Raw genomic sequence first — 18,573 nt, 5'->3', positions numbered from 1 at the left:
CATTCATTCTTTTATTCACTGACTCAGTCAACAAATATTGGAGGGGCATTTATTGGGTGCCAGGCTCTGTGTTAAGCATTGGTCTTATAGTTTGTATTCTTCAAATTGCTTTCTTTTAAAATAAAAATCTGTTCAACAGACTAATAATCCCAGATATACCAAGTGTTCAGAGTTGGATAAGCTGGAGACAATAATACACTCATTTTGTATATGAAGAGTTGACTCTCTGCTCTTTGGATACAGAGTTCTCACCACCTTTTGCCAAGAAATGTTGGAAGTGTTAATCCTCAAGTGCCAACAACCTGGCCAAAGAAAAAGTGCAGATGTGCTAAATGGTGGGCGTCCTTCTTATTCCCTACCTCCCTCCCTTTATCTAAAATTTTCATGGTACAATTTTTTACTTTCAAGTGACCCCTCGATATCTACATTAAACTGATTGGACTTAGTAAAAACTTTTTAGGGAAGCAAAAATAGAAAGCATTCACAGGGAAACTAACCCCCAACCTCATCTTCACACCCCCATTGTCCTCTTTGAATCCCCTAAAGACAGACTTTTCTCTGACTATGCAACCTACAACTGTTTTCAATTAGCCAAACAAAAAGTAAGTAAAAGTAAGTAAAAAAGTCTGCTTTAGCCAAACTACTCCCAAAAGAGACAGAGTTTGAGAGAGAAGCTAAATTCACTGGACTACATAATTAGGGAGTCATGATGCTGGAGAGACTAAAGAAATGCCCATGCTAGTTGTCCATATGAATACAGTAGATTTTAAAAATTAAAGTCAAAGTTCAAGAAAGAGCTAATGAAGGAGAAAGAATAGAATCCTACAGAATAGCTAAGCAAGAGGAATGTGAAAATTCAGGCTCACAAATAAAAGCAGCAAAAGAGACATTGTGAAAGAATATGATGTATTATTCAAAGTTAGGCAGGGTAAGAATCTCCTGGAAGGTGAGATACTAGAAAATATTAAGAAAAACACACCATGCCATACAATCTGAGTAGAAAATGCCCTCTCCTTAAATTGACCAAAATACATAATAATTTCCTTCTGCCAAAGACATTTTTATGCATAATATCCTCTGATTTATTTAAATGAAATGAAATAAGTAATACCCGAACTGATGCATCTTGAAACTTCTAAATTATCTGAGGCTGAGAGAAAAGCTGGAGATTTAGCAATGTATATTATGTTGTGGGAAAATTAGCCCCTCAAAATAGCAAAAGGGAAATTGGCAGCTTAGCCAAATAAACCAGAAGGAATGAATAATCTTACTCAGTAGCTTAGGGAAGAGAACTTGCTGGAAAATATAGCTAAACATTGAGGGAATTTGTTTCAAGTGTCTGTATATTTTTGAAGCTGACTGAATTTTTTTCCCCTCTAAAAAGAAGTGCTGGCCCACTCACATTGTTAACACAGAACAAGATCACCAAATTAATAATAATTCGAAACACCATTAAGAAAAAGTTTTAATAACAAATTTCACCTGGGGAAACGTACAGTTCCTTCATATATTGCTATCCCTGACAATTGAGTATCTAGCTTAGTTATAGGAGGAATGAAACCAATCAGTAGGTGTTTCTTGAGCAACTGCTAGATTCTTAGCAAATCTGGGCCAGGTGTGCTGGGGAAGGAACAGAGTAAATGGAGAAGTAATAAAAATTCCAACAATGTGGTAAAAGTTTATTAATTGTATAGCAATTCTAGCGTGATCCTCAAGCTGGCCCATAAAAATCACAAACCAAACTAATGATATTTATAGTAATGAGTTGGCTTATTTCCTTGCTACTCTCCTTTGCCTGCTGACCTTCAGTAAAATACACCTCACTGCCAGACTGAGTTCTCCTACCAGTCCCTCCCAAAGTTCAGCACATTTTTTACATATCTTGGTCCCTACAGAATACCTATCCCTCTTGATTATTTACATCAATATACTGTCACCTGACATAGTATAAATTCATTTAGGGCAAAAACTATCTTTTGAAATTCTTTAAAATTTTTCTCACCACCTTTACAACAGAATTCTTTTGAACATATGTTGTAAATAAATACTGTTGATTGAATATATTAATGCATGTTAGATCAGTTATTTCAAGACAAAAATAAAAGAAATTCTTTGCAACATTTTTAGATGTTTAAAATGTCAAAAAATTGGGAAAACTATGGATTGGTCTGCAGTCAAAATGACCTCAATCAATTGGTGATTTTTAGCCTTGAGAAAATCCACATATATTTTATGCAAAACTAGAAATTTGGAGAGTGTGGCTACTTTTCTGAGATTTTGGCTTCTATGTAAGCTGAAACACCAGCTAAGGGATAGGGTTTGTTTATAAATGGGGTAGAGTTTTATAGTACGGCTTACACTTTCAACAATGTGAACATTAAGACAACCTTCAGAAAAATGAGGAATGGGCTGGGGAGTGAGTGTGTGAGGGTAGGCACAGCAGAGGGTCAGCATTGTGGGATGAGGTTACAATGGAGGGGCGGCAATTTCTAGGGGCTGTAAACCCAGACTTTGGAGCCAGACCATATGGGTTTAAATCTTGGTTCAGTTACTTGGGAGGTATGTGATTGGACAAATCACTTAGGCCACTCTGTGCCTCAATTAGTCATCTATAAAACAGGATGAAAATGGGACAGGATTGCTATGCCAATTATATAAGTGAATATATGTAAAATATTTAAAATACTCTTGGTGCATATTAAACACAGGATCAGTTGATTCTCTCATTGCTGTTGGAACAGTATGGATTTTTGCTGTGTAGGTGAGCATAAAATAATCTGAATATTTAATTTGACCTGTCTCAGTGAACCCCAAAAGAACCATCCTCACTAGAATCCATTCTTATGAAAGTAAGCATATGTTAAAGAGTATAAAGCAAGATGGCATTAGTTATAGATAGTGGATGAGTTTGTAGTAACAGGTTTTTAAATTAGAAGGGAATTTGGATATAATCTTGCTTAACTTTGTCATCTAACAGAGAAATTCAAACTCAAATATTGGGTTGTATGATCAAAGCTACACTGGAAAACTGAGAGTAGAGACAAAATCCCTCGATGCCTGCCTGTTTTCTCTAGGTGAGAGACAGCACGGTGCATCTGAAAGTGTCCAAAACACTTCACCAAGGCTCAGTGTCCTTAACCATAAAACTATGTGTATAACAACACAACAACTCATCTCAGGGTGTATTGTGGAGATTAGAGATAACACATGCAAAGCAACTAGCACTATATATATATATATATATATATATATATATGGCACATAGAAGACCATAAATAAATAACAATGATGATGATGACGATGATGGTGACAAGCTACCTCCCCCAATCTATGTACTATGTAAGTACGCTTCACAGCTTCTTCCTTTGTCATGATATTTGTAAACACAGAATACATGAAAATAAACGGACAAGTTTACTGTTAATCTATATCTATATCACACACACACACTCCTAAACTGTGTTATACTAGATTTACAAGATGCCTTACTACTTCCTTGAACACTAGCAGTATATCAAGCCTTCCTGATGCAGCATTGAAATTATGGCATTTCCCCTTCTGGAGGAGAAAATAGCCATTCAATTATGATGCTAATGTTGGCATTTTTCTTCCCGTGTGATGTTATCACCAACAATTACCAAGATATACACAATATTGCTTCAATAAGCTACTAAAACTGATCGTTTCTCCTCCCTTTGTCATTTTGAATGACATCCCTTACCTTGTCACTTTTTGCATTTCAAAGGCTAATTTGAAGTCTCAAATTAACTCTCTGATGTAATTTATCATGACCCTCTCTACCTCTCCTTCATAGCATTTTTCACATTTATCATTATTTAACTATTTGAAGTTAATTGTTGAATGTCAACCTCCCCACTACCCTCAGAGTATTCCCAGCCTACTGACACTTGATAGGTATTCCATAAAAGTAGGCATAAATAAAATAGGTTCCCAGTATGTAATTGGATATATAGATCTGTATTTCAGCACATAGGTCTAAGGTAGCAGTGAATATTTGAGAGTAAGATTATACTACTATAAGCATGCCTGAAGTATTCTAAAACCAAGATTCAGACTTCTATATATTACATATAGTCACTTACAAGATTAATAACCTGTCTCCTTCACTAGACTAAGTGCCCAGGTTTTGTCTTCTTTGAATCCTCAGTGCCTTGCATGGTGACTAGTACACAGTAGTTGCTCAGTAAACACTTGTTAAATTACTACCTGAGATTTGCTCTCTTGCCTTAGCAAAATGACGATTTCTCACGAATCAGCATGTGACACATAACAAAACTACCATGTGAAAAATATGGTTGGAAATGAAACATAATTCTGATATTCTTGACACTTAAATCACCCAGTTTAATAATTGTGCAATTAAACAATTACTCATTGCCTAAAGAGCATTACTAACTACAGAACATTCTGTACTGAAAAAGGTATGGCTTCCGGGAGGTACAATTTATATGATTCAAAGAATGTCATTAAACTTCTGTCACCAACACACTGAAATGTCAAGTGAACTGACAATACTTCATCATGTCCTTGTTCAAACTGCCAGGGAAAGAGATTTTAAACTAAGTTAAGAAATGAGAGAAATAAGGATAAATGGAAAAATGAAAGTTTTTTGCATGTTAGCTTAAACTATTTAAAGCACAGCATTTCTAAGAGGATTTTTGAGAATGATTGAAATGAAAATCTGAAACTGACCTAGTTTGTAGAGCCTGTTAGAATGGAATGAAGCTTGTGTATTACCATTTACTGGCATATCACTGTATTTAACACTGGTGTCAAAGGCACTGATACCTGTGTAAGTGAGGTGACTAAAATGACCCAAGGACAACAAACTATGCTTTTGTCATAATGCATATCTGCACTTGTAGATTTACAGAGGCTTTTTGTTTTGCTTTCTTTTGTTTTTCAAAGCATCGTCCTCAGTTCCCTGTTGTTGTCCACTAGCAAAGTCCAACTGCTGACAAGTGTGTCTCAGAATGAGTAGCTGCTGTTCTCAATCCTCACAGTGACCCAGCTCTAGCTCACTACTTAACATCCACCTAATGTTCACATTTACAGAAGAATTTTACATAAAATACAAATGTTTTTGGAAATTGTTGATAAATATATTGGTTTATAGAGGCCCCACATTTCCTACTGTTCGATTCCTATAGTCGGCTCATTATAATAAACAACTGTGACTATTAAACACTGTGCTATGGGCTGTATGAGAAGACAGAATGAAGCCATAACCAATTTTATTAAGAAGCTCACCATCTAGGTAGGTAAATAAAGCAATCACATATGAAACAATTTATGCAAAATACTTCAGGATATTATAAGTGATAAATTATGTGATACAGACTAAACGTTGAAGATGCTTAAAGAAATAAAGGATAATAATAATCACAGCTACAGTAATCATCAGGGAAATGCAAATCAAAACCACAATGAGACATTACCTCACACTTGTCAGATGGCTATCATCAAAAAGACCACAAATAACAAATGCTGAAGAGGGTGTGGAGATAAGGGAACCCTGTACACTGTTGGTGGGAATATAAATTGGTGCAGCCACTATGGAAAACAGTATGGAGGTTCCTCAAAAAACTAAAAACTGAGTTACCATATGATGCAGCAATTCCGCTCCTGAGTATATTTCCAAAGAAAACAAAAACACTAATTTGAAAAGCTACACGCACCCCAATGTTCATAGCAGCTCTGTTTACAGTTGCCACGATATGGAAGCAACCTATGTGTCCATCAATAGATGAATGGGGGCTTCCCTGGTGGTGCAGTGGTTGAGAGTCCGCCTGCCGATGCAGGGGACACAGGTTCGTGCCCCAGTCCAGGAAGATCCCACATGGCGCAGAGTGGCTGGGCCCATGAGCCATGGCCGCTGAGCCTGCGCGTCCGGAGCCTGTGCTCCGCAACAGGAGAGGCCACAACAGTGAGAGGTCCGCGTACCGCAAAAAAAAAAAAAAAAAAAAAATGAATGGATTAAAAAGATGTGGTATACATATACAATGAAATACTACTTACCCATGAAAAGAATGTTGCCATTTGCAGCAACATGGATGGATCTGGAGGGTATTATGCTTAGTGAAATAAGTCATACAGAGAAAGACAAAACTTTTTGTTATCACTTATATGTGGAATCTAAAATATAAAACAAATGAATGAGGGACTTCCCTGGTGGTCCAGTGGTAAAGAATCTGCCTTCCAATGCAGGGGACGTGGATTCGATCACTGGTTGGGGAACTAAGATCCCACATGCTACGGGGCAACTAAGCCCGTGTGCGCCAAAACTATTGAGCTCACACGCCTCAACAAGAGAGCCGGCATGCCGCAAACTACAGAACCCATGCACCCTGGAGCCTGTGCACCACAACTAGAGAGAAACCCGAGCAGACCGTGCGCCTTAATGAAAAGACCCTGCATGCCTCAACAAAGATCCGATGTGCCACAACTAAGACCCAATGCAGCCAAAAAAAAATAAGGAAAATAAATAAATAAAATAAATATTTTTTAAAAAACAAATGAATAGAACAAAATAGAAACAGACTCACAGGTATAGAGAACAAACTAGTGGTTACCAGTAGGGAGAGGGAAGCAGGGAGGGGCAAGATGAGGGTAGGGGATTAAGAGATACAAACTACTATGTATAAAATAAGTAAGCTACAAGGATATATTGTACAAAACAGGGAATATAGCCATTATATTATAATAACTTTAAATGGAGTATAATCTATAAAAATATTCAATCACTATGTTTGTACAAATGAAACTAATATAATATAGTAAATCAACTGTACTTAAAAAAATAATAATCACAGCTATTATTTACTGAGTACTAAGCACTGTACCATGTACTTTACATGCAGGATGTAATTTAATCTTCATTATCAGTCTTTCTGGCAGATTCTATTATTACTTTGTAGATGTGGATACTTGACACCATATCCTTGGCATCCTTAAGTTCTATCAAAATGATCCTCATCTGGGAAATAGGGCTAGAGTTTGACTTTGAAGAATGGATAGTAAAGAAGGAGATTCTCATGAGTACAGTTGAATTATTGAATCCAAGGTGTATCTTGAATTATTTATATATTCTTTTTTGTATCATCTTTTTCTTAAAGACTCTAAGCAGAGCAAATAGCTCTTTAATTTTACAAATACCCTTGTAAGACTCTATGAACGCTTTAATATTGAGAAGTCCATGAAGAATAGTTACAGTAAAATGGAAATAGACAAAGAAATTAGGTAGCTGGGAAAGGAAAGGTGCACAGTGGAGAAATACACACTTGTAGTTCGAAAAAAGTAAGTCGTCGTTATCATGGGATAGAAGAAAATGTCCCACTCCGGAAATTTCCATGTGTCTAAACGCGAACTAATTAGCTTCTTCATTAAACGTGCTTCACTGCTCTTCCCTATTCTATTTGGTCTACCATTTCTAGTTGTGTTATCTTGATTACATCACTTAAAAACTTCAAGCCTTAGAGGGGTGGGATAGGGAGGGTGGGAGGGAGATGCAAGAGGGAGGAGATATGGAGATATATGTATATGTATAGCTGATTCACTTTGTTATAAAGCAGAAACTAACACACCATTGTAAAGCAATTATACTCCAATAAAGATATTTTTAAAAAGACTCCGTTTCTTCATCTATAAAATAGTTATTGTGAGCTTGAAATTAGGTAGCACATGTAAAGCATATCACATAGTACCTGACACAATTTAAAATTCCAAGTAATTTTAGTCATTATATCATTGGATTTTTTCACAACGTACCACATGCATACATTAATGTATACTTTCTGACTGAACAAGGGCTACAGCATATATTTTCAAGTAAGTTTTAAGTATGATTTTATTAAGAAATCTCCACGTTTTATTTTATAGTTATTTTCCAAATCATCCTATTAATACAAATCACCTGAGTCAGTGAGCGAGTAGGTACTCTAAGAAGTACTCAAGCTGCCCATAGCTGCTCTTAGAGTCTTCCAGTTGGCCTCTTATCCTTGCTTCATAAATATTCCATAAACCATAAGCTTTCCAATTCCCAAGAAATAAAAATGGTCACCATAAACCTCTGCCAGGCCATTAACAGTCCATAGGTCACATATGGTGACAATGAATCAAACCACTAGTGAGCTAACCCAAAGGACTATTGAATTATCAAGTATTGTGCAGACTGAAGGCAATTTCAAAGGAGGAGTTTAAACACAGTTTAAACAAAGCAGCATCATTCAAATTAGCAAATAGCCATACAAGTTGGAACACATATTAGAATAAGCAAATTTCAGCTGTCTGATTAGAATCTCTACTGAAACTCCAAACTTCTTAAGATTATTAGAATATTTCCTTCCAGTAACATGTTTTAAAATTTTGCTCTTAACACACTTTTTCATCATCTTGATTTCCTTCTCCCTATTTATCTATATATATTTTTTTCTCTCTTTCTCTCTCCCTTCCTCAATTTTAATGTGTTCTCAACCTTCAAAGTTAAATTATTCAATGACAACTGACACTCCAAAGCCAGCTGTGCTCTGGCAGCAATATGTACTCTGGAGGATGCGTGGGCCAACCCATTAATCACTGTCCTTAGAACATAGATATTCTTCAGGAAGCTGCTGTGGCAATCTAAGTTATGATACATATATGGTTACACACCATAGAGGACATGAAACATATGATGAATATTTTGATGAGATTTATTATAACTCCTTTATTATAAACTCCTTCTCAACCCTTAAATATTATGACTCTTCACAAACAAATTTCATCTTCTTAATCCTGATTATGCCATTTGCACCCAGCATATGGCCCATGCTGCCAAGAGTGGACTTAGCCAACTGGAGGTACTCAACCTACCACTCACCAGTGATGCTGTAGTAGTCAAAAGATATGTTTCAAGGAACTATTGGTTCTCATCCCACCTTTGGAAATTCTGCAGAATGTTTTTTCGCTGATTAAGGGGTACTTTCATGTATTTATACTATTATAACACTAGTGCAAGGAGCCTCATCCCCTTGCAAAAATGAAAAGGGAACTACATCAACTCATTATAAACAGAAAAATAATTTATATATAAAATATTTCCAAATGCAGAATCTTTAGACTTGAGCAATCCTGGGGTTGGGGGGAGTTAACAGCTACATGGAAGAGTCAGTATATGTTACAATTTCAACGATATTAGAAAATCATAAGTTACAATATGTCATTTTAAAACTTAAAGATAACCACTGGTTATATAATAATATGATATATAGCTTCCAAAGTACATGAGAAAAGAAAAAATAGGAAAATTTGGCAATAAAAATATACTACAAAAGTTAATATTAAGAAAGAATTAAAAAAAAATAATAAAATCAGATCAAAAAGAATTCAAGGGGCATTATATGGAACCTCCCCAAAAAGGTTATTTTATGATTAAATTAATAGAGTGATATGAAAATAGAGCTGTTATAAATCTTTACATGTTGAATATTGAAGCATCAAAACACATAAAACAAAAATAGTTAAAATGCAAAACGCACTAACACAATCTCATAATATTTGTGGGAGAATTTTTCATAACTTTCTTGGTATTTGAAAGATCAAGAAGTGACTTATTAAGAGGGTAAAATAATAATGTTTTAGGTAAAATTAATTTAATAACTAACAGTCAACTCCTTTAAATTGCCATCAAACATTTATAAGCTTTTAGCATAACTCAGGGCACAATGAAAATATCAACAACATTCAAATCTGTACAAGTAACGTTTCTGAACATAAAGTGATACGACGAAAAATACAATGGAGACAAATAAAATTCCATTCGGAAACTTTAACATTATCTTCCAAATAATTCTGAGCTTGTAGAGAAAAATAGCAGCATACTGCAGAATACTTAGCAAATAATTACAATAATATAACATATCAAAAGTTATGAATTGGCTAACGCTACAGGCAAAGCAAATCTCATTGCAATAAAGGAAACTTTATTATTAAATAAGAAACAGTGAAAATAAATTAATAAGAACTAAACTCAAGAAGCTGAAAAAGAGTAACAACATTAACCTGCAGAAAGATGAAATTAAAATAAATCTTGTCAGTAATTAGAAAAAAAAAGTAAAGTAAACAAGTAAAGGGAGAGTAAATAGAATTCTTCTACCAAGGCCTCAACACAACAAAGCAAAGCAAATGAAACAACAGTAAAAGGCAGAAAGGGCATAAAATTACCTATGGGGAATTGGAAAGGGAATAAAACTGTAGATAATCAGGGGGGTTTTTTTGACTGAAAATAGTATACAAAATTCATTCTAATAATTTTGAAAATCTTGTTGAAACTGATTCCTTTAGAGGAAAATGTAAGCTATCCAGACTTACTTAATGGAAGGACAATAATTTTCCTATGTGCTCACATGCCATTCTTAGAGAACCAGTGTCCAGAGCCCTGTGGGAGGAGAGCTATAAACTGTAGGAGCCTTAACAGTTAATCCTTGCCAGGTTAAATCCCTAACCTAATTGTTCTACTGTCATCTTCTATGGCAGGATTCCCCTGCCTGCCTGGTCTCTGAACTGAATCCCACCCCTGTCACAAGGCCCCAGCACTTCCTTCCCACTTTGGTGCTTCAGCACTGTCATAGCACTATCACCATCTAACACACCTAAGTGTCTTACTATATATGTTTTTAAATTGTCTGTCTCCCTACACACTGAAAGATAAGTTATATAGAGTAAGATATTTGTCAGGGGGCTTTGTATACCCTTGCTTTTCACACCAGAAACAGTGTCTGGCTCATAGTTGGTACTAAATGTATGTTTGTTAAATGAGTGAAAAAGAAGAATGAATGCGTGTATGAATAATTAAGGGAATGAGTTATCACCTATAGAGAATAAAGTTGATGATTTATGTATATTTTGGTTTGGGCACATGTAGACAAAAGGAGTTTTAGACTACCATTTGTGGTAACCACAATAAGGTTGTGCGTGTGACCACAGACATTTTTGTTGATTCAAGGAGGAAGCCAAGTAGAGTGAGAAAAAGAGACAGAGAGAGCAGAGTATCAGAGGAAGAGGAGGAGGGAGAGAATGTAGAGAAGGAAGAGGAGGAGAGGGAGGAGGGGATGGCTGTTAGCTTTCTCATTTTCATGAGGATCTTGCTAGTTTTGTACAACTGGCCTCCATGAGGAAAAAGTCACTTTTTAATTTTTTTAATCACAAAATCACTTATGTGCCCAATATAAATTATAGTAGCTCTTATTAGGCTTTCATATCCTTTTAGATATGTCTCTTCAGGACAAGAATTCTCAGTCTTGGATGTGCATAATCTACAACTATGGGTCTTCTTATTTATTGGTTTTGTTTTCTTCTTCCGTACAAGGGCACAGCCCCATGGGATCGTTCTCATGTGGAGCTATGTTAAGAACTGCTGCTTTACTTTGTTCAATGAACTCTACTGAGATGCCTTTCCAACCCACTTAAGGGTATCCACAGGTTTCTTTTAAGTGCATACATAAGATTTTGCCCCTCTCTATAAAAATTTTTTAATCCTGAAAAGAACTTTCAAACAACTAACTGTGTACCTCAAGCTCATCCAGAGCTGTTTAACTTTTAAGCCACTAATCACAGTTTTAAAGTTTAAATGCATGATTATCCTTTAATATTTTTCTGGATTTTTAAATGCCTTACAAATTGTCATTGGGGTCTTCAACTTCTTAGCTTTTCCCTGGCAGTGCAAATTTGACCAAGACGCTGAAATCTTAAATTAAAGGATATTAAGTCAAATACCTGCAGAGGTGCTTCAGGATGCTTTTCTCTCAGCACTGGAGCAGCTGGAATTTCCTGGGGGGCTTTTGATGTCTTCCTTTTGGCTTTTTCCATTTGAACATTGGTAAAGTAGTTGACAGCAGCAAACTCAATAAGGGCCGAAAACACAAAAGCAAAGCAGACAGCTATGAACCAATCCATGGCAGTCGCATAGGACACTTTGGGCAAAGAATGCCGGGCACTGATGCTCAGTGTGGTCATGGTGAGGACTGTGGTTATTCCTTCAAAGCAAAAGAGCAGAGAGACAAAATACTTTATGGTTACTTCAGTGCAAAAAAAAAACAAACAAAAAGACCTGGAAGTTTGGTGGGGTGAGGGTAACAAAGTTTACAATAACTCAAACCAAACCATCTTTGATGTAAGATTCCAGTCATAGTGGTTTAGTGAAATTAGCACAGGCTTTGGAGTGAGAGACAGATATGGTTCAAATCCTGGCTCTTCTAATCACTGGCTCAGTGTGAGTTGGATTAAGTTAGGAAAACTCACTGGTTTCATTTGATACCCACTTACTGGGTTTACAATGAAGATTAAAAGTATGTAAGGCACCTAACATATATTGGGTTGATGTTCGTACCTGGGCCAATGTACCTGAGAAACTCAACACACACCTAACAGGAAGTGTGACTCATTGAAGCACTGACTCTCAACCAGGAGTGGGAAGATGGTAGCAATGAAAATTGAAGCATCAGAATTCCTGGGGTAGGCATGGCCCACTGCTGTTGAGACTCTCTATCAGAAAAAGCACAAGTTATATGTATTTATAGTCTTTACCTGAATATTACTTACTGACTTAAAATAATAAATTTACTAGCTGTAAAAATAGCTTAATTTATATAAAACAACATAGGTATACTCCTGAGAAATAGAATAATTTGGCTTTAAAAATATTGGACGTCTACTGCCCATCAGTTTATGGTTGGCAGGAAAATATTGGCAACAAGAATAGAGGTACTTCTCATGCATCAATAGGCTTCTGAAGTATATCATCTCCAGAAAAGCCTTCTCAGCCTGGGAAAAAAGTCAGTCCCCATTCTCAATGGAAGAATTCCACTTGCCACTGAAACTACAGAGAAATGCATTACGTAAGGATGCTAATATTTGCACAATTGTCCCTTTCTGAACCTTTGTCTCTCTGTGTATCTAATCCATGTTATGTAGTTAAGCTTGGAAATTTACATGGAGATTTACCATATCCATTTAAACTCATTCTATGTAATGCCTAGGAAATCTCTTGAATTGACACACCCAGGTGTTTGGGGATGGTGATGATGACAATAACAATGATGAAGGCATAAACTATATCCAGTCCACGCCAATCCATAGCTGAAAGCCAAATAACACACGTTAAACTGAAAAAATAGTGAGTCCCATGAAATAATAAAATAATAATAATATTTTGATGTAAGGAGAAATAATACTGTCTTCTCAACTCAGCACTTAATTATGTTCTGCCTTGTATTGTTCCCTAATTGTTCCATTTGTGTGAGCTTTGTTTCCCCTACTTGATTGAGCATAGACTTCTTAAGGGCATAATGTCTAACACTGCTTCGGGATTTACCTTATTTCACGTAGTGCTGAGCACATGATAAATGCACTATAAATAAAAATACATTTTGCAGCTCTTCACCAATCCATTTTCTTTCTAGTCCCTTCTGAATTGTCAATGTTTAGAACATGAAAAATTAGAGCAACTGTGTAGCTTCTGAGCTATGGATCTTTCAAAAACATTCCATAAACTATACAGAGGAAGAAAGTTGAGAATTTGGTTGTATTCCCCTTTAAAAATTTTTCATGCTATTTTTAGCATTTTATTAGTCAAAAACAGATTTTAAAATGTGTTTTTTCAGTCAAATATATAAATACCTAAATGCCTATGAAAATGCAATCTTGTGAATTTAGTAGACTTTGTTTCGAAAAGAGACCTCAGGACTTTTAGGTCTCTATTTTAAATCTCAGGAAAATGGCACCATTCCCATGCTCATTGTGAGATATGTGAATAAACCCTAAATTAATTCTGAAAAATTTTAGCTAAAAAATTTAAAGATATATCAAAGTTTTTCTTCTTATTCATAACAACTTAAGTTTAATGGCCTATTAAGAATTCAAAAATGTTCTACAACTTTATTAAGCATATTTCCTCTAATAGCATAGAAATTGTGCTGAAAGCACTTGAAAATAAAAAATGAACAGTGCAGTGTAAATAAGAATACTGCTCAGAAATCAGAAAATTTCACAGAGACCATACTGTGATAATCGAAAAGGAAACTGAAACTCAAATATAAGCAACTTAAGATTCTCCATGGTGCTTTGAACATTTTTTTGGTAATAGAACGATTTCTCCTGAGGACCAGAAGTAGTGGTCTTCCTCTTCTCCTGCAGTATGAGAAGAAATTCCATTATTAATGCCAAATAAGCAGAGTATTAATTCAATTATTGAGCCATGAATCCAAAAATTACTTTCTGAATGTTAAGGAGGGTGGATCACCAGGTTTATGAATATGTTCAATAATGTATGGACATCAACGCAAAAACATTGGATATGTGGCCGCTTTCCATCTCTCTTTCATTGTCTAGGGTAAACTTGATTCTAAAGTTTGTAGAAAGACCCTTCAGATATTATGGCTCCTATTTTATGACCGTTGGCAAAATTAGGAAAGTAACTGGCATAAACAATTGGCTGAGTGTTTGAAGTTGCCATCCCTTTAGACATTAAAAAGTTTCTCTGCCTGGAGTTCAAATTTAAGAAAGCACTAGCACAACAGGAATGGGCTTATTACACCTGTTTTTAGGTGGAACATTTGGTTAAATAAACACCAACACAATAGCAAACAGATGCCAACTTTTCAGATAAGAAGCCATGCTTCCTCTGCATCGAGGAAGATAGTACATCCGTTACCACATCTACCCTGAAAGCACTTTAATAACCATGGAATTTTTTTGACACGTTCAAGTACTGACGCCAGTTCCTGTTTTTAGAGTGCTGAATATGCACCATATTGGTTGGCCCAGAAGCTGGAAGAGGACATGTACGAGTAGGCTAAGACTGTACACAAGAGTGAATTTTTGGCTAGCCACTCCTAGAAAATGAACTAGTAATGATGTACATATGCCAGCTGGCATTTACTCAGATTTCATGTTTTACTATACTGGAATAATTAGAAAACTTAGAGGCATACAACTTTAGAGATAGAAGCCCTTTCCAGAGAATTTAGCACACTCTACTTCTCATATTTACACTGATTTTTTTTGGTTTTGTTTTTGCATGATCTTGAAAGACACCCCTGATCCAGAAAATTCTCTCCTTGAGTGAAGAGCAAAATGAGAATTAGAAAAGATAAATACTAGACCAGAATTAGTTTTTTTATCTGAATCTCAAATGAAAGAGTACTTACATGCCCGCAAATACTTAAAACTTAACTTCCTTAAGGAAATACCTTCGAAAGCATCAATAAACAATTTAATAATTACCATTCTGACACATCTTAGGTCTTAGAAGACTTAATTATTGGGCATAATTTCCCTGGTCAATCAAAACCAATATCTTGGTCCATAAGCACAATCAGAAAGAAACCAATGGAAAAAGCTACCCACAAAGTATCCTCAGCACACAGCCAATTTCACTCAGCAGCTCTGGAATTCTCCACAAGCCCCCATGTCCCCAGACCCCCTGTAAAGAAAGAAAGGCACAGTAGAAATGGGAGAGTTCTCAAAGTTAGGCAGAAATTGTCTTGGGTCTATCGCTTAAATATATGACTTTATACAAGTTTCTTAATCTCTTTGAGTCTAGATCCTTAGCCATATGAAATTAATAATGCCTACCTTGCTGAGTTATTGTGAAGATTAAATAAAGATGACCCCTATCAGTACATGGCAAATCTTATCATCATCATTATTAGTGTTACTGGTATCCTTACCACATGCTACTTAATTTCCTTACAGTATGTTATCTGGATAGGAAATGTTGGGTGGGCAATATAATATATAATCAATGCTATCTCTCCCCATACCGCTGGAAATCTCTATTATTTGGGGACAAATGGGACAAAACAGTGGGTATGAGTTTATAATCAACCAAGAAGGCTTTCAAAGCTTATCAACCAATCACAGCAACTAGAAAATATGGAGAACATTCACATTATAGTATCAAGTAGTGATTCTCAAATGAGGGAGATGGCAGCGTGAACTGTCATAGTAATCAATGACACTAAAAATAGTATTTACTGTGTGGTAGGCATTGTTCCAAGGGCTTTATCCAAATTAACTCATTGGGGGCCTCCCTCCCTGGTGGCGCAGTGGTTAAGAATCCGCCTGCCAATGCAGGGGACACGAGTTCGATCCCTGGTCCGGGAAGATCCCACGTGCGGCGGAGCAACTAAGCCCGTGTGCCACAACTACTGAGCCTGCGCTCTAGAGCCCGCTCACCACAACTACTGAAGTCCGCATGCCTTAGCGCCCACACGCCACAACTACTGAGCCCATGTGCCGCAACTACTGAAGCCCGGGTGCCTAGAGCCCCTGCTCCGCAACAAGAGAAGCCAACGCATTGAGAAGCCCATGCACCACAACAAAGAGTAGCCCCAGTTCACCACAGCTAGAGAAAGCCCGTGCGCAGCAACAAAGACCCAACACAGCCAAAAATAAATAAAAAATTTTTAAAAAGGAAAAAATCCCAAAATAAACAAACAAACAAAAAAACAAATTAACTCATTGAATCCTCCTAGCAACCCTGTGTAGTAGCAACAATGTATCCTGTTGTAACATGTGAGGAAACAGGTAGAAATAACTCACTGAAGGTTCACAGCTAATAAGTGGTAGACTTTGGGGTTACAACTTTTGTCTCGCTCCCGAGTCTGCACTTTTGACATGACTACCTCTTAATCAAAGGCATCATTAATGGGTCAATATTATCTGTTCTAGAAATTATTTAGGAACATAGAAAAAAGATGGTATATGTGTAAAAGTAATTTTATTTTTATCTTCAATGATGATAGTTCCTGAAATATTAATATTTTTTGTACGAGGAAAAGTTAAGGGACTTTGATCTGGTTCTCAGCCTCAGCAGATACTTCCTGCCCAGTCAGGCTGCCTCTGGACATGATGTGTAGACCCAAGGTTAACTGAGCGCTCACTGCACTCAATGAGAGAATGGACATCAAGCATTTAGCAGATTAATCCCTTGTCGGCAACATGGATGGACCGAGAGATTATCATACTCAGTGAAGTAAGCCAGACAGAGAAAGAAAAATATCATAGGATATCACTTACATGTGGAACGTAAGCAGTGATACAAATGAACTTATTTACAAAACAGAAACAGACTCACAGATATAGAAAAGAAACTTATGGTTACCAAAGAGGAAAGTGGGGGGAGGAATAAATTAGGAGTTTGGGATTAATATATACAAGCTACTATACATAAAATAAACAACAAGGACCTACTTATAGCACAGGGAACAATACTCAATATTTTGTAATAACCTCGGAGGGAAAAGAATATGAAAAAGAATATACATATATGTGTATATATATATATGACTGAGTCACTTTGCTGTACACCTGAAACTAACACAACACTGCAAATAAACTGTATTTCATTTAAAAAAAAAGAATTTAGCAGAGTGTCTGGCATTACATAATAATGCATATTTCCTTTTAAAAACAGTTAATAATCAAGGAAACCAGGTCATAAGAAAATAAATCTCCCCTATGCAATAGAGCATATGGGAAAGAGTAACTAATAGGTGCTAAGTGCTCCATATACCCTGTAATGAGTACTGCACATAATTCTAAATCTTTACTAGTCTATGAAGGAGACATGTGTTATGACAATTTTATGAATGGAGAAAATAAGTGGCAGATGTGGGTTTAAAAACCTGACCTATTGGAGTCCAAAGCTTAGATGTGTTTTTTTCTCTTTCATTTTCACACCTATTTTTAAAAGCTAAAATTTACTCAACACTTGCAATGAACCTTCACAACTCTATGAAGTAGGTAGTGCCATAACACCTGTTCACTGCCTTCGTGAGGTCACACCCTACCCCCGGCACTGACCCTCCTCTAAGAGTATCCCTGGTAGGATTCCAAAACCTTCTTGAGTGAACCTAAAGGGGTGGGGGAGGGTGTCCGTGGCAAACACCCCACATTCAGGTCCACTGAGAACACTAAGATGCCCTTATATCAGAAGTTCTCTAAATGGATCAGGGGTGGGATGAGAAGTTCCCATTCTCTCCAGTTCCTTCTCACCAGCATCCCTTCAGCTGTTGTGTGATGAGGGATATTATACCATGGCTTCTATTTGGCTTTCTACCAAGTAGAAAAAGCAAAGGGAAATTGGCATCTCTTGTGAGGACTATACCTCCATTCCAGAGTAATTCTGATCATTTTCATCCCATAACTGAATGCTTTTGCCACTCACAATCAATAGAAAAAGAATAGAGAGATATGTTAAATTAAATAAATATCGTTATAACTAATTTTCATATTTAAAAGCAAGACTGATACGCAAAAGGCTTATTTTCAGCTATAAAAATTTAAAACTCAGGTGTTCTGGACTTCATATGGTTAAGAATATGATATATAGGAAGCTACTGTAAAAGCAAAAAGAATAAAATGTGTAGTATTCTGAAAAAAAAGATGTAGGTAGAATATAACAACGAGCTAATAAACTAAGCATATAATACTTCCAATTCCATGCATTTAAACCATTTGCCTTTTGTTCCTCTTCGTTAAAAGGCAAATTATTCTAAGGTTTTCATATTCATT

At 36.2% G+C, this 18,573-nt stretch overlaps 1 protein-coding gene across 2 annotated transcripts in view; it reads right to left on the bottom strand.

The window, feature by feature from the left end:
- The window catches only part of GABRA4 (gamma-aminobutyric acid type A receptor subunit alpha4), a 65,313-nt gene that overhangs the window by 24,699 nt on the left and 22,041 nt on the right, over positions 1-18,573 (bottom strand). For both annotated transcript variants that reach the window (XM_007118206.2, XM_007118208.1), the window contains one exon: positions 11,773-12,032. In XM_007118206.2, coding sequence (XP_007118268.2) covers positions 11,773-12,032 — 260 coding nt within the window. The remainder of the gene's footprint in view (positions 1-11,772; positions 12,033-18,573) is intronic.

Source organism: Physeter macrocephalus, chromosome 7 (genome assembly GCF_002837175.3).
Source record: "Physeter macrocephalus isolate SW-GA chromosome 7, ASM283717v5, whole genome shotgun sequence".
Lineage (NCBI taxonomy): Eukaryota > Metazoa > Chordata > Mammalia > Artiodactyla > Physeteridae > Physeter > Physeter macrocephalus.
This window is presented reverse-complemented; position numbering and strand designations above follow the sequence as displayed.